This window comes from Gopherus flavomarginatus, chromosome 1 (genome assembly GCF_025201925.1).
Source record: "Gopherus flavomarginatus isolate rGopFla2 chromosome 1, rGopFla2.mat.asm, whole genome shotgun sequence".
NCBI classification, from domain to species: Eukaryota; Metazoa; Chordata; order Testudines; family Testudinidae; genus Gopherus; species Gopherus flavomarginatus.
In genome coordinates this window covers 311,280,219-311,307,101 of record NC_066617.1, presented here as the reverse complement: position 1 = coordinate 311,307,101, position 26,883 = coordinate 311,280,219, and the positions used below count along the sequence as shown (strand labels likewise).

The following is a 26,883-nucleotide window of genomic DNA, read 5'->3' as shown; positions in this document are numbered from 1 at the left end:
GCAGGGAAAGCCTGACACAACCTTTCCACAAGAAAAACCAGCGCTACAATCAGTTTTCAGCTTGCCAAGGTGCATGTCTCAGGAGAAAAACTGCTTTCATTTTTTGATTCTTTCTGTGGTTACTGATCCTGAAGGCACTCACTGTGACAAGAGACACAAATGATAGTCCGGGGCAGGTAAGTGTTTGCAGGCAAGACATCAGAATGTAAAATGCCAACAAATTCAGAGTTAGGACAGTATTTCATTAAACCTGTCAGTTTCATTTTGGCCTCCTGCTGAGACCTTCCCACATGAACCTGGTATGATCAACTAATAGGAGATAGTTTACAAATAACAAGAAACTGTTGAGCTCAGGAAATAGGATTAAAACAATTCTGAAACAGATAAAGACTATATTTAAATTTGCCAGATTAAAATAAATTCCCTTCAATAAAGATTCAGTGTTGCTCAAATTCCATTCTATATCAATGGCAGAAACCATGACAGCACGTACACGGTGAAGCACAACTGAAGTAGCTGCAATAGTGAGCCTGCAGAAATTACAGGAAATCAGTGTATAAAAATTATATACATGGACACCCACACATAATAATGAAAAGATTGGGACTGTTTAGTTTAGAGAGAAGATAAATAAGAGGATCTAACAGAGGTACACAAAATTAATGAATGATATATGGAAAGTAAATCAAACTCACCCATTTACCCTCCCTCATAATACAAGACTAAGAGGATATTTAATTAAAGTGAAAGATAAATTTAGAACTAATAAAACAAATCACTTTTTTTTAAATGCATAATTAACCGGCAGATCTCTCTCTCTCTCTCTCTCACACACACACACACACACACACTCCAGTGTGAATTATTACAGGATGAATTCTACAGATGAAGTTAAATTTTCAAAAGCTCCTGAGTGACTTTCAATTAGATAGGCTCCTAAGTACCACTTCCACAAATATTACCTATTACTTTTCCTAGCAATATTCTCCATTTTAAGTATAAGGTTTCTCTATGAAACCATTACTATTTCTAAAACTTGAAAAATCTTTTCAATTTTGGCTTGGAAGGAAACACCTGCCAGCACTAAAATGATCCACAATTTTCATTGCCTGTGTTTTTTGATCACCCGCAGAAGCCATTTAGGATGATCAGAAAGTTGCATTCCATTTAATTAAAATAGTCCCAGGGAGTTTTCAAACTCTTACTGGAAGGCTGAACTTCAGCAGGAGGGATTACTATACATGTGTTCAAATAAACTTAAATTCAAAGCTGATTGCGAAAAGTTACAAAGGATTCTCTCAAAACTGGGTGACTTGGCAACTTAAAAGGCAGATGAAATTCAATGTTGATAAATGCAAAATAATACACGTTAGAAAACATAATCCCAACAATACATACAAAATGATGGGGTCTAAATTAGAGATTACCACTCAAGACAGAGATCTTGGAGTCATCGTGAATAGTTCTCTGAAAACCATCTACTCAGTGTGTGGTGGCAAACAAAAAATTAACAATGTTAGGAATCACTATGGAAAGGGGATAGATAATGAGACATAAAATATCATAATGACACTATATAAATCCACGGTACACCTACACCTTGAATACTGTGTGCAGTTATGGTTGCCTCATCCCCAAAAAGGTATATTCAAATTGGAAAAAGTACAGAGAAGGATAACATGAATGATTATGGAAGCTATTCCATATCCCTATGAGAAAAGAAGAAAGAGACTGGGATTGTTCATCTTAGAAAAGAGATAACTAAGGGGCAATATAAGAGGTCCATAAAATCACGAATGATGTGGAGAAAGTGATTCATAAAGTTATTTACTTCTTCATGTAACACAAGAACCAGGGTCACCTAATGAAATTAATAGGCAGCAAGTTTAAAACAAACATAAGAGAGTACTTCATCACACAACCTCCAGTCAACCTGTGGAACTTGCTGCCAGGGGATCTGAAGGTCAAATGTATAACTGAGTTAAAAAACGAATTAGGTAAATTCATGTAGGATAGGTCTATCAATAGCTATTAGCCAAGATGATCAGGGATGCCACCCCATGCTCTGGGTGTCCCTAATCTCTGACTACTAGAAGCTTGGACTGAACAACAAGGGATGGATCACTGGATAAATTGCTGTGTTCTGTTCATTCCCTCTGCAGCATCTGGCATTGGCCACTGTCAGAAGACAGAATACTGGGCTAGTTAGACCACTGGTCTGACCCACTATGGACATGCTCATGTTCTTAAATGTGCTCACCACATAATGGAACAGTACAGCATAAGGTGCTACTGGCACTCATTTTGGGAAGTCTGTAACACCACTTAATATGATCATCCTATCCATGCCAATGAAAACCTTTAAACCCCATCTGTGTGTATTCCTTTTTATTTCTGTATTACAGTTTAGCATCCAAGTATATGCACAAATTTAGATATATTTATATACACACACTATAGCAGAGGTTTTCAAACTGTGAGGCATGCCCCCTGGGGGGTGCAGAAGAATGATCAGGTGGTGCTCAGGCTTCAGCCCCACATGGTGGGGACCAGGAAGGGAGCACCACCTGCACCCTTTGACTCACTTCTTTTTGTCTGGGTTGGGGGGACACAACCAAAAATTCTAAAGGGGAAGCTCAGCTCAAAAAGTTTGAAAACCGCTGCACTACACACTCTGTTATATCTAAATCCAGTCTTAAAACTGAAACAAAATCACGCAAATAAAATAGTTTTACTTTTCAGAAAGTAATCTGGCTCTTACCGGGAAAGGAGATAAAATATCAAAACAAGACATTACAGACTCATTGATAATAAAAGGAGATATACCTACCTTTTCAGTTTCATATAATTTTCACTAGCTGCAGGTCTGCATTCAGCACGTTGAACCACTATTCCTTCCAATGAAAGTTTATCTTGAATAGAAAGAAATACTTTATTATAAAACACAGAAGTGTACATCATTCACCTTTTCAACTACTGTCGTACTATTTATGTTCAGAGTTTAGAAAACACAATATAAATCCTTTGGTCTAGTACTATTCAGCTATTTAGGGAGCTGAAGAATTATATATTTGATATTAGCACTTCTGTTAAATCCCTAGCTCTGCCACAGATTTCTTATGTGATATTGGGCAAGTCACTGACACCAAAGTATTCATTAGTAGCCAACAGGAGCTCCAGCTGCATAGTATCTCTCAAAAATTGGACCCAGAGGAAATAACCCTAAAACACCAAAAGGAATACTGCACAGAAAGCAAGCACAGGTGACTACATTTAGAAGACCCTGGAAATTACTACCCGCCTAACTATGTCCTTTTCGCTCCAATCCTCCCTATTGTATGTAGACAACACAATACATCCAAATACACCCTCTGTTTGGACAGCCCATCCAAAAGCCAGGTGTAGTAGGATAAGGTAAGGACAGAATTTTACACTCAGCTTTGCCTTTGCTTTAGGGCACTGCAGTGCCACCATCCCATTCAGATGGCATTGAAGATGATAAAAAAATGCTTAGCGGGATTTTGAGCAACATAGGTCACTCTCTTTATAAGTATACTACATCCACTGTTTTTTCAGTGCCTTGCTGACTGAATTATTTATTACTGAAACCTAAAATCTAATTCTGGTCTCACTAATGACACTGCAGAGAACAATTATCTGATGCTAGGCATTTAACATGGCTGCATTTATATATTTTTGCTTTGCCTAAGTAATGAATTAAATCCTTCAAAAGAACAAGAATTTGGCTTTTCTGACAGTTCTGTGTACGCAGAGCTGAAGCTGTATGGCGAGTGGGTGAACCTCGGGCTTGGGGCAGTCAGTTCCCAACCTCGCCCACCCCTTCCTTCTGAAGCCCTGCCCCTCGCCTCCTCTCACCCCAGCCCTGGTTCACCCAAGCCCCTCCAACCCCAGAGCGCCAGGCAATCCCAGCCACCCCAAGTCCCAACTCCCCTAGCCGTACGCTTCCTGGAAGAGGAGCAGCCTACCTGGGCTAGGGACAACTACCAGCAGGAGGCGGCCACGGGGCGTAACTTGGACAGGGCCACACAGGGGTGTTTGGGGAGGCACAGCCTTCCCGAGCCTATTATACACACCGCCCATGTGAAGCCATATGACAATAAATTCTTCTCTCTTAGATTCACAGGGGTTAAAAGCCAGAAGGAACAACTAGGTCACCTAGTAAGACCTACTGTATACCACAGACCATTAAAATTCACACAATTGTCCTGTATGGAGCCCAATAACTTGTGTTTAGCTAAAGTGTAACTTACACAAAGGCATCCAGTCTTGATCTGAGGACATCAAGAAAAGAAGAATCCTCTACTTCCTTTGGTAGTTTGTTTCAATGGTCATTCACCCTGGCTGTTAAAAATCTCAGCCTAATGTTTAATTTGAATTTGACTCGCATCAGCTTCCACGAATTGGTGGTTGTTATGCCCTTACCCACTAGGTTAAAGAGCCCTTCAGTACTCAGTAAAAAGTGACAAAGAGCCCTGTGGCACCTTATAGACTAACAGATGTATTGGAGCATGAGCTTTTGTGGGTGAATACCCACTTTGTCTGCGTCTGACAAAGTGGGTATTCACCCACAAAAGCTCATGCTTCAATACGTCTGTTAGTCTATAAGGTGCCACAGGACTCTTTGTCGCCTTTTACAGATCCAAGCTAACACGGCTACCTCTCTGATACTTCAGCACTCAGGATTTTCTCACCATGAAGGTACTTATACACTGTAATCAAGTCACCTCTCAATCTTTTTAATAAGCTAGACCAGTGGTTCTCAACAAGGAGTACACAGACATCTTCCTGCAGCCACCAAGTTCTCCTCACACCCAGCGCACCGTGTCCCTGCTCCTCTGCCTACCTCCAGGCGCTTTCCGCTGCCAAACAGCAGCACTTTCCAGGGGCGGGGGGTGGAGGAGCAGGGAGCTGTGGGCTCAGGGGAAGAGGCGGAGAAGAGGTGAGGATTTGGGGAAGGGTTGGAATAGGGGCAGGGGGCAGAGTTGGAGTGGGGACTTCGAGGAAGGGGTTGGAATGGGGGCAGGGAAGGGGTGGGAAGAGGCAAGGCAGGGGCGGGGCCACCTAGAAGGGATGGAGTGGGGTGGAGGCAGCGGGGGGGCGGGGTGTCAGTGATGTGGCACTCGGACCAATGTACTAGTCCTCATGTGACTCTCGTGATCATTTGAGTTTGAGATCCCTGTTCTTGGAGTACATCAACTCATCTAGATATCTGCTTAGTTTTACAACAGGCTACATAAAAAGCACTAGCGAAGTCAGTACAAACTAAAATTTCATATGACTTGTTTATACTGCTCTATACACTAGATGCAAGCACAATATTTATATTCCAATTGATTTAATTTATAATTATATGGTAAAAATGAGAAAGTCAGCAATTTTTCAGTAATAGTCTGCTGTGACACTTTTGTATTTTTATGTTTGACTTTGTAAGCAAGTAATTTTTAAGTGAGGTGAAACTTGGAGTACACAAAACAAATCAGACTTCTGAAAGGGGTACAGTAGTCTGGAAAGGTTGAGAGCCACTGAGCTAGACGGACTGAGCTCTGCAAGCTCCCACCCTAAGGCATTTTCATGGCTCTTCTCTGCACCCTCTCAAATTTTTCAACATCATTTTTAAAGTGTGGACCAGAAAGGGATGTAGTATTCCAGTATCAGTCTTGCCACTGCTACATACAGAGGTAAAATCACCTTCCTACTCCTACTCACTGCTCCTGTTTATACACTGTAGGATCACTTTAGCCTATTTTTCCCCCACAGCATTGCACTGGGAGCTCATACTGAGTTTCCCTGGCCTCTCTGGCCCCTAAACGCTTTTCAGAGTCATTGCTTTCCAAGATACAGTCCCCTCACTGTGTAGACCTGGCCTGCATTCCTTGTTTCTAGATATATCACTTTGCATTTGGCTGTATTAAAATGCATTTTCTTTGAATGGGCCCAGTTTACCAAGCATTACAAACTGCTCTGTATGACAGCTGTCCTTGCCATTACTTACCACTCCCTCAGTCTTCATATCCGCTGTACATTTTAGCAGCAGTGATTTTATATTTATTTCCAGATAATTCATTAAAAAATGAACAGCATCAGGCCTAGTACTGACCCTTCTGCAACCCCCCGAGAAACACATCCATTCAGTGATGATTCCCCATTGACAACTACTTTGGGATCTGTCAGCTAACCAGTTCTTAATCCATTTAATGTATACTTTATCGATATAGCCTAGTGTTAATTTGTTATCTGGAATGTCATGTAGTACTGAGTCAAACCCCTTATAAAGTCAAAGCATATTAAATCAATGGAATTAAGTTTACCAACTACACTTGTAATCTCAAAAAATGAATTCAGATTTGACAAGACCTATTTTCAATAAAACCATGCTGAATGGTATTAATTATATTCCCATCCCTTCATTCTTTATTGATTAAATCCAGTATCTGCTTTTTCATTATTTCACGTAGGACTGGTGTCTGGCTAACCGACATCCAGTTGCCCTAGTCATCCTGCTTGCCCTTTTTGAATATTATCATTTTTCCAGTCTTATGATTTTTCCCAGTCTTCTAAGATTGATTAAAAATTAACATTAGTGGGCCAGAGATCTCCTCAGCCAACTCTTTTATAACTCCTGGGTGCAAGTTATACAGACCTGCAGACTTTAAAATATTTATACTTAGCAGATGATGTCTAATATCCTCCTCAGCAAAGATGAATTATGAACAACAAGAAAGATCAGCTTCTATCTGGATTTATCTGGAATAGACTAATATATCTGCTCTTGGCTTTCAGTTTAAAAACAGAAAATTTTAGGCTCTTGAAAAAAGCTTCTTTTAAAATGCTTACACATTACCATAATGATCCCACCTCGCTGCCTCCACGTCACAGCCCTGGTAAAGCTTTCCAGGCTAGACATGCAGCAGATTGCTATGTCTGAGTCCCAACAAAGTGGATCTGTGTGCTTTTAAGCTTCCCTTAGTCTGGGTTAGGCTTCAGCGCTATTTTCTTGTCCTCTCTGTTTGTTACACCTTAATGGAAATGGAACCTTGCAGTCCAGCTGCTCTAGGTCAGTAGTTCTCAACCTGGGGGAATGCAGAGGTCTTACGGGGGTACATCAACTCATCTAAGTTTCTGCCTAGTTTTAGAACAAGCATCATAAAATCACTAGCGAAGTCAGTAAAAAGTAGAATTTCATACGACTTGTTTATACTCTTCTATATACTACACACTGAAATGTAAGTACAATATTTATATTCCAATTGATTTATTTTATATTTATTTGGTAAAAATGAGAAACTAAGCAATATTTAAGTAATAGTGTGCTATGACACTTTTGTATTTTTATGTCTGATTTTGAAAGCAAGTAGTTTTTAAGTGAGGTGAAACTTGAGGGACGTAAGACAAATCAGACTCCTAAAAGGGGTACAGTAGTCTGGAAAGGTAGAGAACCACTGGTCTAGGTCATCAAACACCCCAGTTGCTTAAGCCCACCCATTCTCAGAGCTCCAACACTGTGGGCACTCTGCTTGACAGTTTCCATCTAGGGTCACATGATAAGCACTTTGAAAAGCTTACAAGCTTACCTTTAGACAACACAAGAAATATACAGATATAGGCAGACCACCACCACGTCTATATAATATCTCTGCCTGAGCTTCCTCACCACTCTGGAGAGTTCTTTGGACTTAGGTTGATGTTTCTAGGGAGTCCAGGATCCTTCCTCTCCCCCAGCCCAGGGCTTCTCATCTGGAACTTATACTCTCTCTGGTCTCTTCTCCTTTCCCTTCTAAAATGTCTGGTCAGAGACCCTTTTCTCTGAATGAGAAGAATATGGGGGGATTTTATAGCTGCTTTCAACTACCTGAAAGGGGGTTCCAAAGAGGATGATTCTAGACCATTCTCAGTGGTAACAGATGACAGAACAAGGATTAACGGTCTCAAGTTGCAGTGGGGGAGGTTTAGGTTGGATATTAGGAAAAACTTTTTCACTACGAGGGAGGTGAACCACTGGAATGGGTTACTTAGGGAGGTGGTAGAATTTCCTTCCTTAGAGGTTTTTAAGGTCAGGCTTGACAACCCTGACTGGGATGATTTAGTTGGGAATTGGTCCTGGTTTGAGCAGGGGGTTGGACTAGATGACCTCCTGAGGTCCCTTCCAACCCTGATATTCTCTGATTCTATGACAACCTCCAAGCACCTTTGTCCAGTGGTGCCCTAAGCCAAGCTGCATCAGGTATTTTAAGTCCCACAGCAAGTGATCCATTGCTTAGTTACCAACCTCACCTAGGCAGTCTGGTCCTTCTGGGGCAATAGCCAACTCTGTTCAAGAGTGCTTCTATGTGAATAGATGACTATGAAGGTTTAACAACCCTCCATTGTTAGCCCTGTGTCATTATCCTTCGGAATTTCAGTCCAACATGGAAGTAAAAAACACAGAAGGCAGACAAGACTCAAATTCAAAATGGAATTTGTAGTTTGACAACCATATATAGAGTTCATAATTTCGAAGTGGAATTCATAAGCTGTATGATTCTCCAAACAGTCAAAACAATATTCCTTAATATAAGTTGTAACTCCCCATTCTTTCACTAACAGAGTAAAATCTTCACTAACTGCATTCCACAATGGACTATATATATCCAGAAGGGGAAATCCTCTTGGGGTAGGTGCTAGATACTGCCAAAGACACTGTCCAGAGGGCAAAGTCTGAAACTCCTCTCCCTCTTGTGCTCTCTTGGGAATTGTAACACTTCTAGATGAAGATATCTGCTAGAGAGCTGGGTAAAGCCTGCTGTAGCAAAAATGCACCACCCTCTCTATATTCCTTGGGGTGGAAGAAAGTAATGACAGTTCCTGCTCCCTTTCTGACTCTTTAGCTGTCTTCACCCACCAAAGATACTGTCAAATATATAAAGGGAAGGGTAACCACCTTTCTGTACACAGTGCTATAAAATCCCTCCTGGCCTGGGGCACAAAATCCTTTTACCTGCAAAGGGTTAAGAAGCTCAGGTAACCTAGCTGGCACCTGACCAAAAGGACCAATAAGGGGACCAAATCTGGGGAGGGGGAAAAGGCTTTGTTTTGTCTGTTCTTTGTCTGTCTGTTGTGTGCTTGCCGGGGACAGCTCAAGAAAGCAAGCTATCCAACTCTATTAGTAAGTACTAATGAAGAAATACGTTAGATTACTTTTATTTTGGCTTGTGATTTTACTTGTCTAGAGGGAGGTTTATCCCTAGATTTGTAACTTTAAGGTTTTGCTCAGAGGGGAGATCCTCTATGTTTCTGAAGTCTTTTGTTATTATGTAAAGTACTTACCATCCTGATTTTACAGAGGTAATTTTTTTACCTTTTCTTTAATTAAAATTCTTCTTTTAAGAACCTGATTGATTTTTCATCATTTTAAGATCCAAGAGTTTGGGTCTGTGTTCACCTGTACCAATTGGTGAGGATATTATTCTCAAGCCTCCCCAGGAAATGGGGTGTAGGGGGTTGGGGGATTATTCTCAAGCCTGCCCAGGAAAAGGGGTATAGCAGCTTGGGGGGATATTTGGGGAAGCTAGGGCTCCAAGTGGCCCTCCCTAAATGTTTGTTTAAATCACTTGGTGGTGGCAGTGTTACTTAATCCAAGGAATAGGGGAGTTTTTAACCTAAGCTGGTAGAAATAAGCTTGGGGGATCTTTCATGCGGGTCCCCACATCTGTACCTCATAGTTCAGAGTGGGGAGGGAACCCTGAAAGATATCATATATAATAACCTCATATTGGGAAGGGTTTTAAGTTTTCTTTATTAATAATTTCCTGAATATTGAGCACTAGATATTGCAACCTTAATAATGCATGAAAGCTTGTCTTTTTAGTTTAATACCTCTTTGCCTGTATCCTTTTCTTTGCTTTGCTTTAAAGGAAAAAAAAAGAGAAAAAATCTTGAGCTATTTGGCTTTCACAGTTTACAAGCACTGCATACTTACTCATGAGCTTGTTCTGGAAACAATGGATTTGTGGTGCTTTAGATGGTATAAACTCCTTAGTCTGGTGTGCAGCAAGTGTACCGCATTTACAAGATCCACCAGCCCTCGTCCTGAAGGCATTATAGTGGGACTGTTGCCACATTATAGTTAAACAGTAAGTTCATATCAGTCTTAACAGCTAATCTTCCAAAGGGCTTGTCTACACATGGAGTTATTCAGGAATAGCTGTCCCTGAATAGCTCCATGCGTAGACAAGCCCTAAGCACTCTAATAGACACACACATGATCAGATTGGTGAGGTACTGCCATTTTCAAGACAGAGTCCATGGTAGGGTTAGTGATGCATATTTAGACCATGTCTACACTAACAAGCTTACAGTGGCACAACTGTACCGATGCAGCTGTGCCACTGTAAGACTGCTCATGTAGCCGTTTTATGCCGATAGAAGAGAGCTCTCTCCTCTCAACTATAATAAAACCATCTCAATGAGCGTTGGTAGCTATATCGGCGGGAGAAGCTCTTCCATAGACATAGCTCTATGCACACTATCACTTATGCTGGTGAAACTTATGTCGCACGTGTGTTCTTCACACTCCTGAACAATATAAGTTTTGCCAGCATAAGCAGAAGTGTAGACATGGCCTTAGAGTCATTCGGTCAAGGGAGTCCCAGGACACAGTACCCTTACAAAATAGGAAATGAATAAAATTGTCTGGTTCTTCTAACTTATTTTTGCATACACCTGGGGTTCAAACTATTGCATTGATCCACCTCAAGCTGATATAACCTGATTGGGTTTGAACTCAACTAGTACAGCACAGACTGTCCTGATGAAAAGCAATATTTAATAGTTAAGGGTTAAAGTTAGCTGTACAAAGTGGCTAGAATCTGGGTGATGTGCCAGAGACAATGATAAGCACATGAACCATGAGAGACTTGTTCTTTGTGAAGAGCAAGAGTGTATACAGGAACACCTGCCAGAGCAGCTCAGGGCAACATGCTGTAGTCATTGAACCTAACTAGCTCAATTCCTCTCCCCAGCGGTTTCCTGAAAATATCTATGGACATTACTACACTTTGCCATTCTTTCTGTTTTCGGGAAGAAGCTCCTTTGGGAAGTTTTGCCTTGTCGAAGAGCAGATATTTTAAAGTGTTCTACAATCCACATGGATTCTCAAACTACCATGAAATTTTCTGTTCCACATCAGAGCCAAGACTAGCTAGTAGGGCATATTTTGTCAAGGAGTTCCTTAGATATCTCTCCCAACCAGAAGCTGATTTTAATAACCTAAGTGCTCTAAAATACAAGCACATAGTGAGATTATTATTTATTTTTATTAACATAGTACTGAGGAGCCCCAGGTATGAAATAGGGCCCATTGTGCTAGGCATTGTAAAAACAGAACAAAAAAAGGCAGTCTCCATCCCAGAGAGCTTTCAAACTTGTCTGGAACCCTGGCGTGCCACAACAGGGTTGTGTGTACTTTGGGAGAGGGGGAAGGAGAACATCAACTGAGATGAATAGTGCATTTCGCACTTCTCCGAACTGGATGTCAGGCTGCATTCATCTCCATGAAGTGTTCTCATTGAGCTGAGAGCATCCCACTGAGATGTATGGCCACTTCGTTGCAATGCTCCTGTGCTGCAGAAGACTGTGCAGAGACCTGTTCCCTAGCCCCTGAAGCAGCTATGGAAGCTAGAGCTCGCCTCCAGCTTGTATATGATACCTTAATCTATTGATTACCACCTTCCATCCTCCACATGGCCCTTCAGCCCAAGGGGCCTGGAGGGCTGAACAGATAGCTGAGATGGGAAGGTGTTCCCAGGAAAACCACTCATTCACCCCTCAATCATGCCCACCTGACTGTCACCACTTCCTCAAAAAAACACTGCCCAAAACACTTTGTTAATGTAGGTTTCAGATTGACCAGCAGTAACCTATACCCTTAGAATGTCAAATGAACCTATGCCTAGATCTCTGAAAACCAGGAAACACATTGTTCAGGGAATCTCTCTCACACCACACAATCTTAACTCAGGTTTCAGAGTGGTAACTGTGTTACTCAGTATCTGCAAAAAGAACAAGGCGTACTTGTGGCACCTTAGAGCAGTGTTTCCGAAACCTTTTTTGGCTATGGAACACTTTTTAGCCTATTACGGAACACTTATATTATTCTGTAGTCATTTGGTTTTCAAATAAAAAAATTGCATTATTTATGCTCAAATATATTTTATTTTATAAAACAGAGCAAAAATACAAATTTAAAATAAACTAAATTTCTAACTGGAAAGTGTGTATAAAGTAGTACAAAATTCAAGTGCAAGAGTCAAAATTAAAAGCAGTGTTCTACTTAAAAAAACTGTTTTTATATATACACAAACACCAAACAAATTATAAAATAGATTTTCCTAGTAAAAATCTAAACAGAAATACAAATTTGGATTTAATGGGATTGGTGTTTCTGCATTTTTCTATCACAAATTCACTTAATATTAGGAATAATACTGCAAAGTTGAATCCTCATGTCAAGCGCAGCATCAAGTCTATTCCTATATTTGGTTTTTGTTGCAGTATAATACGAAAATCCCGTCTCACACAAATAAGTTGTAGCAAAAAGAAGGAGCACTCAAACTGCACGTTTAGCCACATTAGGGTACTCTTCTATTAAGCTGCTCCAAAAATTATTCAGCGGAAGATCCTTAAACTTTTGTTTCAAGTCAGAGTCAGAAATTAAGTCAATTAGGCTTTCATAATCGCATGCAGTAATGCCGACTGGTTTGGCTGTTAATTACAAATGGATTTTGAACCCAAGCATTGCCATCAGTAGTTGTAGGAAAATATTCTAATAAAGAGGCCTGCAAGTCATGTAAGTGCTGTAAAATGGTGCTGGAAACTTCTTCATGGACTATAGAATTTATTTCAGTCAGAAATTCATGTACTGTAGGGAAGCAGTCAAAGCTATTCTGTTCTACAGAAGATGCCCAGAATTCGAGTTTCTTTTTTAATGACAACATTTTATCCATTGTAGTAAAAATGGTTATATTCTTTCCTTGCAGCAACAGATTAATTTCATTTAATTTTGCAAAAATAGCTGCAAGATATGCAAGTCTCATTAGCCACGAGAAATTTGTCAGACAGTCATTAAATTTTCGTCCTGAATTATCTGAAGTGAAGAATACCAGTAGTCAGGGCCGGCACTACCATTTAGGCAGCCTAGGCAATCGCCTAGGGCACCAGAATAATTGATGGGCGCCTTTTTGCCGGAGGGGGCGGCAGGCAGCTCCGGTGGAGCTGCCGCAGTGGTGCCTGCGGAGGGTCTGCTGGTCCGCGGCTCCGGTGGAGCTGCCGCAGTCGTGCCTGTGGACGGTCGGCTCCTCGCACGGCTCCAGTGGACCGCCCGCAGGCATGACTGCGGCAGCTCCACCGGAGCCGCGGGACCAGCGCGCAGGGCGGTGAAATTGCCGTGCGCCTAGGGCGCTCAAACCCCTAGCGACGGTCCTGCCAGTAGTTCACTACGAAGCTCAAAAATCCTCACAAGCACTTTCCCTCTGGATAGCCACCTCACTTCCCTATATAAAAGAAGCATTTTGTGCTGACTACCCATTTCCTCGCACACAATTTTAAATAACCTGGACTGAAGTGGTCAAGATGTGACAAAATTGATACTTTGTACTGCTTCATGAAGCACAATTTTCAGATATGCTGGTATTTTTATTTTTTTTAACTGCAAGTCTTGTCTGTGTAGAACACAATGGCTCTTAGTGCTTTCTGGAGCCACACATGATTCGCATTACAGCTCCCTTCATCTTCCCAATCATTGCCCGAGCACCGTCAGTACATACAACTAATTTCATGTATTCTGATAAAATTGTTGATGCAGTTGAATATGTCTTCTCCAGCAGTGTTGCTTTGCAGAAATTCACATAAGAGCAGGTCCTCTTCAATATTATTATTAAAATCCATATCAGACAAATACTAGTAGCACAGAAAGTCCTGAAAAGTCAGTGGACTCATGCAGCTGCAATGAATACTCATGGGAAATTTTCAGTCAGCAAACTAGCTCTTTTTCTAAGTCATTGGCAAGATCTTTAATATGGCATGCAACAGTATTATTTGACAACTGTACAGCATCAATTTTTTTTTTAACCAGACTGCTCACTCAATATGCACGTTAAAATATCTTTTGCACAAGGCTTGATAAGCGTTTCTCCAATAGTGTGAGCTTCTCCGGCAAGCGCTATATGGTAACTTACTCGATAAGATGCCTCCCTTACACTTTCATTGTCTGTTTACCAATTTTAATCATTGAAAGTTTACAATTTCCAAGTGAGTCACACTGCTTCTTGAAAAAACTTATATCTTTGTCTTTGTATTCAGCATGCTTTGTTTCCAAATGCCTACAAAGTTTAGCAGGAGCCAATGAACCGTTTGCTAGTATTTTGCTGCACATGACGCACTGTGCATGAGGAACATCTTTATTTCCAACACGCATAAAACCGAAAGACAAATAACTTTCATCATACTTTCGTTTCAGGCTTTTAACACCTGCTTCTTGTTTTTTGACATACTTTGGTGGAAATTCTTTCACCATGGATAACTCACTAGTACTAACAGACTTTTTGGCAACAAAAGACTGTGATTGTTCATCTTCACTTTGAAGTGTTACGATATTTTGCTCATTTATTTCAGCCACAGTTGGAGTAATAGAAGAACTTGCTTTTCGTTTCAAAGTTCCTTCTTTTAGCCACAAATCCATGGTGATTAGGTTTAGTAACAATATTTAGAAATACTGATTTTTGTCAAATTTTGTTTGTCACAAATATTTATATCGTTTCAAGCGAAGCTAGTTTAGTTGTGCTTACCGCACACATGGTAAAGACCCACAAGTTTGAACGTGTTGCATGAATATGTTATATTCAACATGGCATAAAGAGAATGGTGTGTGCATACCGCTGAAGTTCGCACAGCCTCGAGCGGAAGGGATACAACGTCACTAACTGAAACGTGCCCGAAAGGGGTAGACGTCAACATGCTTGTGTGCCGCGTTCAATTTACGCCATGTTATTCAATACGAGATATATCCATAACCAGAAAAAAGAGTTTTATGTTAAATTATAGTCATTCAAAAAGAGTTGCAAACTACACTTCAAATATGCCAAATTTAAAATTAAAAAAAATTTAAAGACACTTTTTTTATATTACGATTCTTTCACAGAACACCTATTCACACTGTGCGGAACACCAGTGCTCCACAGAACACAGTTTGGGAAACACTGAGAGACTAACAAATTTATTCGGGCATAAGCTTTTGTGGGCTAAAACCCAATTCATCAGATGCATGGAGTAGAAAATGCAGTAGGGGATGAGAGCTGAGTAAGCATTGTTCTAAGTCAGCCATAAAAACACCCTTACTCTACTTGAACTACACTGGTGACATCTTCATCATCTGGACTCATGGGAAAGAGGACCTTGAGGAATTCCACCAAGATTTCAACAAATTTCCACCCCACCATAAGAACAGCCATACCGGGTCAGACCAAAGGTCCATCTAGCCCAGTGTCTGTCTACTGACTGTGGCCAACGCCAGGTGTCCCAGAGGGAGAGAACCTAACAGGCAATGATCAAGTGGTCTCTCTCCTGCCATCCATCTCCATCCTCTGGCAAATAGAAGCTAGGGACACCATTCCTTACCCATCCGGGCTAATAGCCGTTTATGGACTTCACCACCATGAATTTGTCCAGTTCTCTTTTAAATGATGTTTTAGTCCTAGACTTCACAACCTCCTCAGGTAAGGAGTTCCACAAGTTGACTGTGCACTGCGTGAAGAAAAACTTCCTTTTATTTGTTTTAAACCTGCTGCCTATTAATTTCATTTGGTGACCCCTAGTTCTTGTATTATGGGAATAAGTAACTTTTCCTTATCCACTTTCTCAACATCACTCATGATTTTATATACCTCTATCATATCCCCCTAGTCTCCTCTTTTCCAAGCTGAAGAGTCCTAGCCTCTTTAATCTTTCCTCATATGGGACCCTCTCCAAACCCCTAATCATTTTAGTTGCTCTTTTCTGAACCTTGATCTAGTGCCAGTATATCTTTTTTGAGGTGAGGAGACCACATCTGCACGCAGTATTTGAGATGTGGGCGTACCATGGATTTATATAAGGGCAATAATATATTCTCAGTCTTATTCTCTATCCCCTTTTTAACGATTCCTAACACCCCGTTTGCTTCTTTGACCGACTCTGCACACTGTGTGGACATCTTCAGAGAACTATCCACAATGACTCCAAGGTCTTTTTCCTGATTCGTTGTAGCTAAATTGGCTCCCATCATATTGTATGTATAGTTGGGGTTATTTTTTCCAATATGCATTACTTTACATTTATCCACATTAAATTTCATTTGCCATTTTGTTGTCCAATCACTTGTTGCCCATCAACCTCAGCCTGGACCAATCCACACAAGAAATCACTTCCTGGACACTACAGTGCAAATAAGTGATGGTCACATAAACATCACCATATACCAGAAACCTACTGACAGCTATACTTACCTATAACCTCTAGCTTTCATCCAGATCACATCACATGATCCATTTCATCATGATCACATCACATGATCCATTACAGTCAAGCTCTAAGATAAAACTGATATTGCTCCAATCCCTCAGACAGAGACAAACACCTAAGGATCTCTATCAAGCATTCTTAAAACTACAATATCTTCTTGGTGAAGTGAAGGAACAGACTGACAGAGCCAGAAGGGACCCAGAAATCACCTACTACAGGACAGGACCAACAATAAAGTAACAAAACACTACTAGCCATCATCTTCAGCCCCCAACTAAAACCTCCCCAGCGCATCATCAAGGATCTACAACCTATCCTGATGGATGATCCCTCACTTTCTCAGACCCTGGGAGACAGGTCAGTCCTCGCTTACAAACAGCCCCCAACCCGAAGCAAATACTCACCAGCAACTACACACCACACAACAAAAACACTAGCCCTGCAACAAACCCCGTTGCCAACTCTGTCTGCATATCTATTCAAGAGACACCATCATAGGACCTAACCACATCAGCCACACCATCAAGGACTCATTCACCTGCACATCTACCAATGTGATCTATGCCATAATGTGCCAGCAATGCCCCTTTGCCATGTACACGGCCAAACCGGACAGTCTCTACGCAAAAGAATAAATGGAGAAAAATCAGATGTCAAGAATTATAACATTCAAAAATCAATCAGAGAAAAAAGACAGTTACTCACCTTTGTAACTGTTGTTCTTCGAGATGTGTTGCTCATATCCATTCCAGTTAGGCGTGCGCGCGCCGCGTGCACGTTCGTCGGAAGATTTTTACCCTAGCAACACTCAGTGGGTCGGCTGGGCACCCCCTGCAGTGGCACTGCCATGGTGCCGGATATATACCCCTGCCGACCCAACTGCCCCTCAGTTCCTTCTTGCCGGCTACTCCAACAGCGGGGAAGGAGGGTGGGTTTGGAATGGATATGAGCAACACATCTCGAAGAACAACAGTTAGAAAAGTGAGTAAAAGACGGTTACTCACCTTTGTAACTGTTGTTCTTCGAGATGTGTTGCTCATATCCATTCCAGTAGGTGTGCGCGCGCCGCGTGCACGTTCGTCGGAGACTTTTACCCTAGCAACACTCAGTGGGCCGGCAGGGTGCCCCCTGGAGTGGCGCCGCCATGGCGTCGGTTATATATCCCTGCCGGCCCGCCGCTCCTCAGTTCCTTCTTGCCAGCTACTCCGACAGTGGGGAAGGAGGGCGGGTGTGGAATGGATATGAACAACACATCTCGAAGAACAACAGTTACAAAGGTGAGTAACCGTCTTTTCTTCTTCGAGGGCTTGCTCATAGCCATTCCAGTAGGTGATTCCCAAGCCTTACCTAGGCGGTGGGGTCGGAGTAAGATGTTGCGGAGTGCAAGATCGCTGAGTCAAAGGCGGCATCGTTTCTTGACTGCGCAACGAGCGCATAGTGAGAAGTGAACGTATGCACTGACGACCAGGTAGCTGCGCGGCATATCTCCTGGATGGGAACGTGTGCCAGGAAGGCAGTCGACGAGGCTTGAGCCCGAGTAGAGTGGGCGGTGAGACGGCCAATCGGGATGTGGGCCAAGTTGTAGCACGTCCGGATACAGGACGTTACCCATGATGAGAGCCTCTGAGAAGATATAGGCATACCTTTCATACGCTCCGCCACCGCTATAAATAACTGGGGCGAGCGCCTGAAAGGTTTTGTCCTCTGGATGTAAAAGGCGAGGGCTCGGCGGACATCCAGGGTGTGAAGCTGTTGGTCTCTGCTTGATGCGTGCGGCTTCGGGAAGAAGACCGGTAGAAAGATATCCTGATTAATGTGGAAGGCCGAGACCACCTTGGGGAGAAAAGCCGGGTGCGGGCGTAGCTGCACCTTATCTTTGTGGAAGATCGTATACGGAGGGTCTGCCATTAAAGCACGGAGCTCCGAAACCCGCCTGGCCGATGTGATAGCTACCAGGAAGGCCGTCTTCCAGGACAGGTACAGCAACGAGCAAGTGGCTAAGGGCTCAAAGGGTGGGGCTGTGAGCCAAGTCAGAACAAGGTTGAGATCCCAGGTAGGGGAAGGAGGCTTAACCGGTGGGTAGAGGCACTCCAAGCCCTTAAGGAATCTCGAAACCATCGGGTGAGAGAAAGTGGAACTGTTTGCCTCCCTTTGATGGAAGGTGGAGATGGCAGCTAAATGCACCCATATTGACGAGAGTGCCAAACCTTGTTCCTTGAGGTACCACAAGTAGTCCAGGATAATAGGAATCGAAACGGCCTCTGGAACTAGGGAACGTTGTGTACACCAAAGAGAAAACCGTTTCCACTTGGCGAGGTATGTCGTCCTCGTGGAGGGTTTCCTGCTTCCCAAAAGGACCTGTTGAACCTGGGCAGAGCAGCGGAGCTCGGATTGGTTCAACCAGACAGTAGCCACGCTGTCAAGTGCAGGGACTGCAGGTCTGGATGGTGAAGCCTGCCGAAGTCCTGCGTTATAAGATCTGGGCAGAGTGGCAGTGGTATCGGGGTCGTTAGGGATAGGTCGAGTAGCATGGGATACCAGTGCTGCCTAGGCCATGCCGGAGCTATCAGTATCAGTCTGGCCCTGTCCCTGCGGAGCTTAAGCAGGACTCTGTGGACTAGGGGAAAGGGTGGAAAGGAATAGAGAAGATGTCCCTTCTAGGGGATCAGGAACGCGTCCGAGAGAGAGCCCCGGGAGCAGCCCTGAAGGGAGGAGAACACCTGGCATTTCCTGTTCTCCCTGGAGGCAAATAGGTCTATTTGGGGAAAGCCCCACTTCCGGAATACAGAAAGAAGGATGTCCGGACGGATGGACCAATTCGTGGGACAGGAAGGATCTGCTCAGGCGATCTGCGAGAGAGTTCTGGACTCCCGGAAGAAAGGAGGCTACAAGGACTATAGAGTGGGCTATATAGAAGTCCCACAGTCGCATCGCCTTTTGGCAAAGTGGAGAAGACCGTGTGCCCCCCTGTTTGTTTATGTAATACATGGCCGTTGTGTTGTCCGTGAAAATCGCAACACAACGGCCCTGTAGATGGTGTTGGAAGGCCTGGCATGCCAAGCGGACCACTCTCAGTTCGCGAACATTGATATGCAGTCAGCTCTTGCAAGGACCAAAGGCCCTGGGTGTGAAGGTGCCTAAGTGTGCACCCCAGCCCAGGGATGAAGCGTCCGTCGTTAGCGACACCGAAGGCTGTGGTGGGTGGAACGGGCGACTGGCACACACCAGGGAAGGTGTCAGCCACCAGTTGAGGGAGTCCAGGGTTTTTGTTGGGATTGTGACTATCACGTTCAGGGCATCCCTGCGCGGACGATAAACTGAGGCAAGCCAAGTCTGGAGAGGGCGCATGCATAGTCTTGCGTGCTTTGTCACGAAAGTGCACGCAGCCATGTGGCCGAGTAGGGTGAGGGTGGTACGGACAGAGGTTGTTGGGAAGGCTTGTAGCCTCTGGATGAGAGAGACTATAGCCTGGAACCTCTGTGGAGGTAGACTGGCTGTTGCAAGATTCGAGTCCAGCATGGCCCCGATGAATTCTATTCTCTGCGTAGGAAGCAGAATGGATTTGTCTAGATTGAGGATCAGACCTAGATGGGAAAATAGGTCCTTGATGACGCTTACGTGTGCGGTAACCTGAGCCTCAGAGGTCCCTCGAATAAGCCAGTCGTCGAGATATGGGAAAACGTGAACTCGACGGCGACGGAGGTAGGCGGCGACTACTGCCATACACTTTGTGAATACTCGAGAGGCCGAGGAGAGGCCAAAGGGAAGGACCGTAAATTGGTAGTGATGACGGTTTATCACGAAGCGAAGGAACCTTCTGTGTGGGGGGTAAATCGCAATATGAAAATATGCGTCCCTCATGTCGAGAGCAGCGTACCAATCTCCGGGATCCAAGGAGGGTATAATGTTTCCCAGGGATACCATGCGGAACTTGAACTTCGTGATGAACTTCTTCAGAGCATGCAGGTCCAGGATGGGCCGGAGGCCGCCTTTCGCCTTGGGAATTAGGAACTATCTGGAATAGAACCCTCTTCCCCTTAGGTCCTCTGGAACCTCCTCTATAGCTCCCAAGGCAAGGAGCTTCGAAACTTCCTGGAGAAGGAATTGCTCGTGAGAGGGGTCCCTGAAGAGGGACGGGGAGGGAGGGTAGGAAGGAGGGGACGAAATAAACTGAAGACGGTAGCCACACTCCACCATGCTGAGAACCCATCGGTCCGATGTTATCTGGGACCATGCAGGGAAGAATGCGGCAAGGCGGTTGGCGAACTGAAAAGGATCCTGGGAGGTAATTGGTACAGTGGCGAGAGCACCCTCAAAAGTTTGGCTTCGGTCCCGCCGGTGGTTTGGTGGGGCCGGAGTTATTACCCCCTTGCGGGTCAGATTGGCGTCTGCGGGAGTTATGGCCTCTCCTTCTGGAGAAGTCCTGTCTTGGCCGAGGCGGGGGATAGTGGCGCTGAGGTTGAGGGCGGAAGGGTCGCCTCTGGGTCTGCGGCGTATGCATGCCTAGGGAACACATGATCACGCGGTTGTCCTTTAAACTTTGGAGGCGAGGATCTGCCTTTTGGGAAAAAAGGCCCTGACCATCAAATGGTAGGTCCTGTATAGTATATTGCAGCTCGGGTGGTAGACTGGACGCTTGTAACCACGATATGCGCCTCATAGCAATCCCTGAGGCGACCGTTCGAGCTGCCGAATCAGCGGCATCTAATGAGGTCTGGAGGGAGGTTCGTGCCACTTTTTTCCCTTCCTCCAGGAGAACCGAGAACTCCTGGCGGGAATCCTGTGGGACTAGTTTGACAAACTTCCCAACCGATTCCCATGTATTATAATTGTATCTACTCAAGAGGGCTTGCTGATTCGCCACTCTGAGCTGGAGGCCCCCCGCGGAGTAGATCTTCCTTCCCAACAAGTCCATGCGCCTGGCTTCCCTCGATTTAGGCGCAGGGGCTTGTTGGCCATGGTGCTCTCGTTCGTTAACGGATTCGACCACTAACGAACAAGGGGGAGGGTGTACGTACAGGTACTCGTACCCCTTGGATGGAACCATATATTTGCGCTTGACCCCTTTGGCTGTAGGTGGAACGGATGCCGGGGTTTGCCAGACTGTATCTGCTCGAGCCTGTATGGTACGAATAAACGGGAGGGCCACCCTTGTCGGAGCCTCCGCTGACAGGATGGTGACCACTGGGTCTTCCACCTCAGGAACTTCTTCCACGGGTAGATTTATATTAAGAGCGACCCGGCGGAGGAGGTCCCGGTGCGACCGAAGGTCAACTGGGGGCGGTCCAGATGTGATCATCCCCGCTACTGCCTCGTCTGGTGACGAAGAGGAAGAGACCCCAGGGACCACTGGGTCTTGAAGCGAGTCGTGGTCCTGTGGAACGTCCTGGGGTGGGTCTTGCACATCCAAGCCCAGCGCCGGGAGATGTTCTGTATCCGCTGGAGGGGGTTTGCTCACTGTGGCCTCTGGCGCCCTATGTTCAGAGGGCCTCGAGCGCGGCAGTGGATGTGGGGCACCTTGGCTCTGATGGTAGGCCCAAGGAGTCCAAAAGGACCACTGCTGAGGGTCCTGCTGATTGTCCGAGTCCCCATACGATGCTGATCCGGCATGGGAGGAGACTGATGGTTGACGAGATGGCCATGGCGGGGCGGAGACCGTGAAGTGATGGTCCCTGCGTCCACTGGAACCATCCCTACACTGTGCCGGGGAGCGGTGCCGCGAGCCTCGACAGTGCCGAGATTGTGACCAGGAACCTGTCACCAGCGCAGTGCCGGGAGGTCGACCGGTGCCGGGAGCCGTGGTGCCGAGATCGGCTGCGGGAAGCCCGGTGCCGTGAACGATGACGGGACCTGGAACGGTGCCGTTAGTGTCCAGACGGCGACCAGGACGTCGAGCGGTACCGCGAGTACGACCGGTACCGGGACTGCGAGCGGCCGCGGGATCGAGAACGATGGCGGGACCGTGAGCGTCTGCGGGACCTGGACCGGGACTGAGAGTGACGAAGTCCCATGGTACCGGGAGAAGAAGGACTTACGAGGGCCGGCTTGCCTGTGGATTGAGGGACCCGCACCGGCGGTGCCGGGGGTCGAGACCGCTCAGGTTCCGTTAATGCGATCAGGTCCCGTGCCACGGAGAACGCCTCCGGAGTGGAGGGCACGACAAGCGCAACCGCGGCCCATGCCGGGGAGCTGGTAGGCACCGGACTCGACGGCTCGTCCGAGGCCGGAGTCAACGGTGCGGCGGAAGTCGACGCCGCGGCAGACGGCAGTGCCCGGCGGTCCGGCCTGGCTAAGCGCTCTGACTGTGGTGCGGGCACGGCAGCCGCAGGAGGCTTGCGCTTCTTGCTCGGAGGTGATGTTGGGCGGTAGAAGCCAGTACCGGAGAAGGCCGGTGACTCGGAGTCTTCGCTGAGGTATGCTCCAGTGGCGATGAAGCGGTTGATCTCAGTGCCGATGCCGGTGCCGAGGAGTGGGGAGTCAGCGCTGCCTCCATCAGCAACTGCTTGAGGCGACCATCCAGCTCTTTTTTCGTTCGGGGCTTAAAGGCCTTACAGATCCGGCACTTATCTGTCAAATAGGCCTCGCCCAAGCACTTAAGGCAGGCTTCGTGCGGGTCACCAGTGGGCATCGGCCGACGACAGACCGCGCACGGTTTGAAGCCCGGTGAGTCGGGCATGGGCCCGGTACCGGGGTCGGGGAAGGGGCTAACCCCCAATCCCGTTGAACTATCTACACTACACAAACTCAACTACTAAATAACACTAACTAACTACAATTAATCGAACTATATACAATCTAAGACAAAGACGAGTGAATCGCTAGGGAAGTGGAGAACAGCAAGCTGCACTCCACAGTTCCAACGACCGACATGGGCGGTAAGAAGGAACTGAGGAGCGGCGGGCCGGCAGGGGTATATAACTGACGCCATGGCAGCGCCACGCCAGGGGGCGCCCTGCCGGCCCACCGAGTGTTGCTAGGGTAAAAGTCTCCGACGAACGTGCACGCGGCGCGCGTACACCTACTGGAATGGATATGAGCAAACACTCGAAGAAGAACCGTCTTTTCGTCTTCGAGTGATTGCTCATATCCATTCCAGTTAGGTGATTCCCAAGCCTTACCTAGGCGGTGGGGTTGGATTGAGATGTGGCAGAATGCAAGACTGCTGAGCCAAAGGCTGCATCATCTCTAGACTGTTGAACCAGAGCATAATGCGAAGCAAAAGTGTGGACCGAGGACCAGGTAGCTGCGCGACATATTTCCTGGATTGGAACATGGGCCAGGAAGGCAGCCGTTGAAGCCTGAGCCCTGGTAGAATGTGCGGTGAGATGGCTCGAGGGAACTCGAGCCAAGTCACAGCAAGTGCGGATGCACGCCGTTACCCAGGAGGAGATCTTCTGGGAGGAGACAGGCAGGCCCTTCATTTGGTCTGCCACTGCAACGAAGAGTTGGGGCGATTTACGAAAGGGCTTCGTCAGTTCGATATAAAATGCGAGCGCCCTACGGACATCTAGGGAGTGCAATTGTTGTTCCTGTCATGATGAGAGTGGCTTCGGGAAGAAGACCGGAAGGAAGATGTCCTGATTGGTATGGAAAGCCGATACCACTTTAGGGAAGAACGCTGGGTGTGGTCGCAACTGCACCTTGTCCTTGTGAAACACAGTATACAGTGGGTCCACCGTGAGCGCCCGAAGCTCGGAGACTCATCTGGCCGATGTAATGGCTACGAGGAAAACTGTCTTCCAGGACAGGTATAGCAGCAAGCAAGTTGCCAACAGCTCGAATGGTGGAGACATAAGTCTGGTTAAGACTAGGTTGAGGTTCCAGGTAGGGGCAAGGCGGCTTACTTGGGGGTATAGGCGCTCCAAGCCCTTGAGGAACCTGGAAACCATAGGGTGTGAGAACACGGAGTGGCCACTCTCTCCTGGGTGGAAGGCAGAAATGGCCGCCAAGTGCACCCTCAATGATGATATCGCTAGGCCCTGCTGTTTGAGAGACCAGAGGTAGTCCAGGATGGTGGGGATCGAGACCTCGGTGGGAGCAACATTTTGTGTTTCGCACCAGCAGGAGAAACGTTTCCACTTGGCCAGATACGTAGACTGAGTGGAAGGTTTTCTGCTACCCAGGAGTACTTGTTGCACTGAGGCAGAGCAACACAACTCTGACTGGGTTAACCACGCAGCAGCCATGCCGTGAGATGAAGGGACTGCAGGTCTGGGTGGTGAAGTCTGCTGTGGTCCTGAGTTATGAGGTCTGGACGAAGAGGCAGGGTGACTGGGTTGGCTATCAACAGGTCGAGCAACATGGTGTACCAGTGTTGCCTGGGCCACGTAGGGGCGATCATGATCAGGTGAGCTTTGTCCCTGCGGAGCTTTAGTAGGACCCTGTGAACCAACGGGAATGGTGGAAAGGCGTAAAGTAGTTGGCTCTTCCGCAGAATCAGGAAGGCATCCGAGATCGAACCCAGGGAGAGACCTTGGAAGGAGCAGTACCTCTGGCATTTCCTGTTTTCGCAGGAAGCGAAGAAGACTATGTGGGGAAATCCCCACTTCTGGAAAACAGAATGAATAATGTCCGGACGAATCAACCACTCATGAGACAGGAAGGTTCTGCTGAGTTGATGTGCCAGAGTGTTCCGAACTCCTGGGAGAAAGGACGCTACCAGGTCTATCGAGTGGGCTATGCAAAAGTCCCATAGTTAGATCGCCTCCCAACAAAGGGGGGGGAGGATCGTGTCCCTCCCTGCTTGTTTATCTAGTACATGGCCGTTGTGTTGTTTGTAAACACTGAGACACAACTGCCCTGTAGATGTTGCTGGAACGCCTGGCATGCCAGGCGGACTGCTCTTAGTTCTAGGACATTTATGTGTAACGCCAGCTCCTGAGACGACCAAAGGCCTTGAGTGTGAAGATGTCCGAGGTGAGCACCCCAGTCGAAAGATGACGCGTCCGTCGTCAGGGACATGGAGGGGTGTGGAGGATGGAACAGCAGTCCTGCACACACCAGGGAGGGCGTCAGCCACCAGTCGAGGGAGCCTAGGATGCTAGGGGGAATAGTGACTACCATGTCTATGGCGTCCCTGCCTGGGCGGTAAACCGAGGCGAGTCAAGTTTGAAGGGGACGCAGGCGTAGTCTGGCGTGCTTGGTCACGAACGTGCAGGCAGCCATGTGACCAAGGAGGCTGAAATAAGTGCAAGCCAAAGTTGTTGGGAAGTTTTGAAGGCTTTGTATAATTGATACTATTCCCTGAAATTGGGGTCGTGGTAAACTGGCCCTTGAGAGAATGGAGTCCAGGACGGCCCCAATGAACTCTATTCTTTGTGTGGGCACCAGAGTAGATTTCTCTAGGTTGATCATCATGCCTAGTCGCATGAAGAGGTCCTTGACGACACCCACATGACTGGTGACTTGGGCCTCGGAGGTCCCTCGAATGAGCCAATCGTCAAGGTATGGGAAGAAATGTATTTGATGACGACGGAGGGAGGCAGCGACTACAGCCATGCACTTTGTGAATACCCGAGGGGCTGTAGAGAGGCCAAACAGAAGGACCGTAAACTGAAAATGCTGATGGTTGACCACAAACCGGAGGTACCGTCTGTGCGGAGGGTAAATGGCAATGTGGAAATATGCGTCCTTCATGTCGAGGGCGGCATACCAGTCTCCGGGATCCAAGGATGGGATGATGGTCCCCAGGGATGCCATGTGGAACTTCAACTTTTTCATGAACTTGTTCAGTCCTCGCAGGTCTAGGATAGGGCCTGAGGCCTCCTTTCGCCTTGGGGATTAGGGAATATCGGGAATAGAACCCCTTGCCCCTTAAGTCCTTCGGTACCTCCTCTATAGCTCCCATGGCAAGGAGCGTCCGTACCTCTTGCAAGAGGAATTGCTTGTGTGAGGGATCCCTGAAGAGGAACAAGGAGGGGGGTTGGGAGGGAGGGAGTGAAATAAACTGGAGGTGGTATCCGAATTCTGCCGTGCGTAGGACCCAACGATCCGAGGTTAATTGGGTCCACGCAGGGAGGAAAGGGGAAAGGCGGTTGTAAAACTGAAAAGGATCCTGGGAGATAACTGGTACACCGCTCTCGGGCACATCTTCAAAAGTTCGGTTTGGGTCCCGTCGTTGGCTTGGAGGGACCATTATTCTGACCCCCTTGAGGTCCAGACTGTCGTCTGCGGTTGCCTCGACCTCGCCTCCTGCCAAAGTCCGGTCTTGGTCTGGGCGGGGGGTAAGGGTGTTGAGGTTGGGTGCGGAAGGATCTTCGTTGAGTCTGTGGTGTATGTATCCCAAGCAAACGCATAATCACCCGATTATCTTTCAGACTCTGTAGCCTAGGG

At 46.2% G+C, this 26,883-nt stretch overlaps 1 protein-coding gene across 2 annotated transcripts in view; it reads right to left on the bottom strand.

The window, feature by feature from the left end:
- GTF2F2 (general transcription factor IIF subunit 2) overlaps nt 1-26,883 on the bottom strand; it is a 166,842-nt gene that overhangs the window by 88,133 nt on the left and 51,826 nt on the right. For both annotated transcript variants that reach the window (XM_050951319.1, XM_050951329.1), the window contains one exon: nt 2,831-2,912. In XM_050951319.1, coding sequence (XP_050807276.1) covers nt 2,831-2,912 — 82 coding nt within the window. The remainder of the gene's footprint in view (nt 1-2,830; nt 2,913-26,883) is intronic.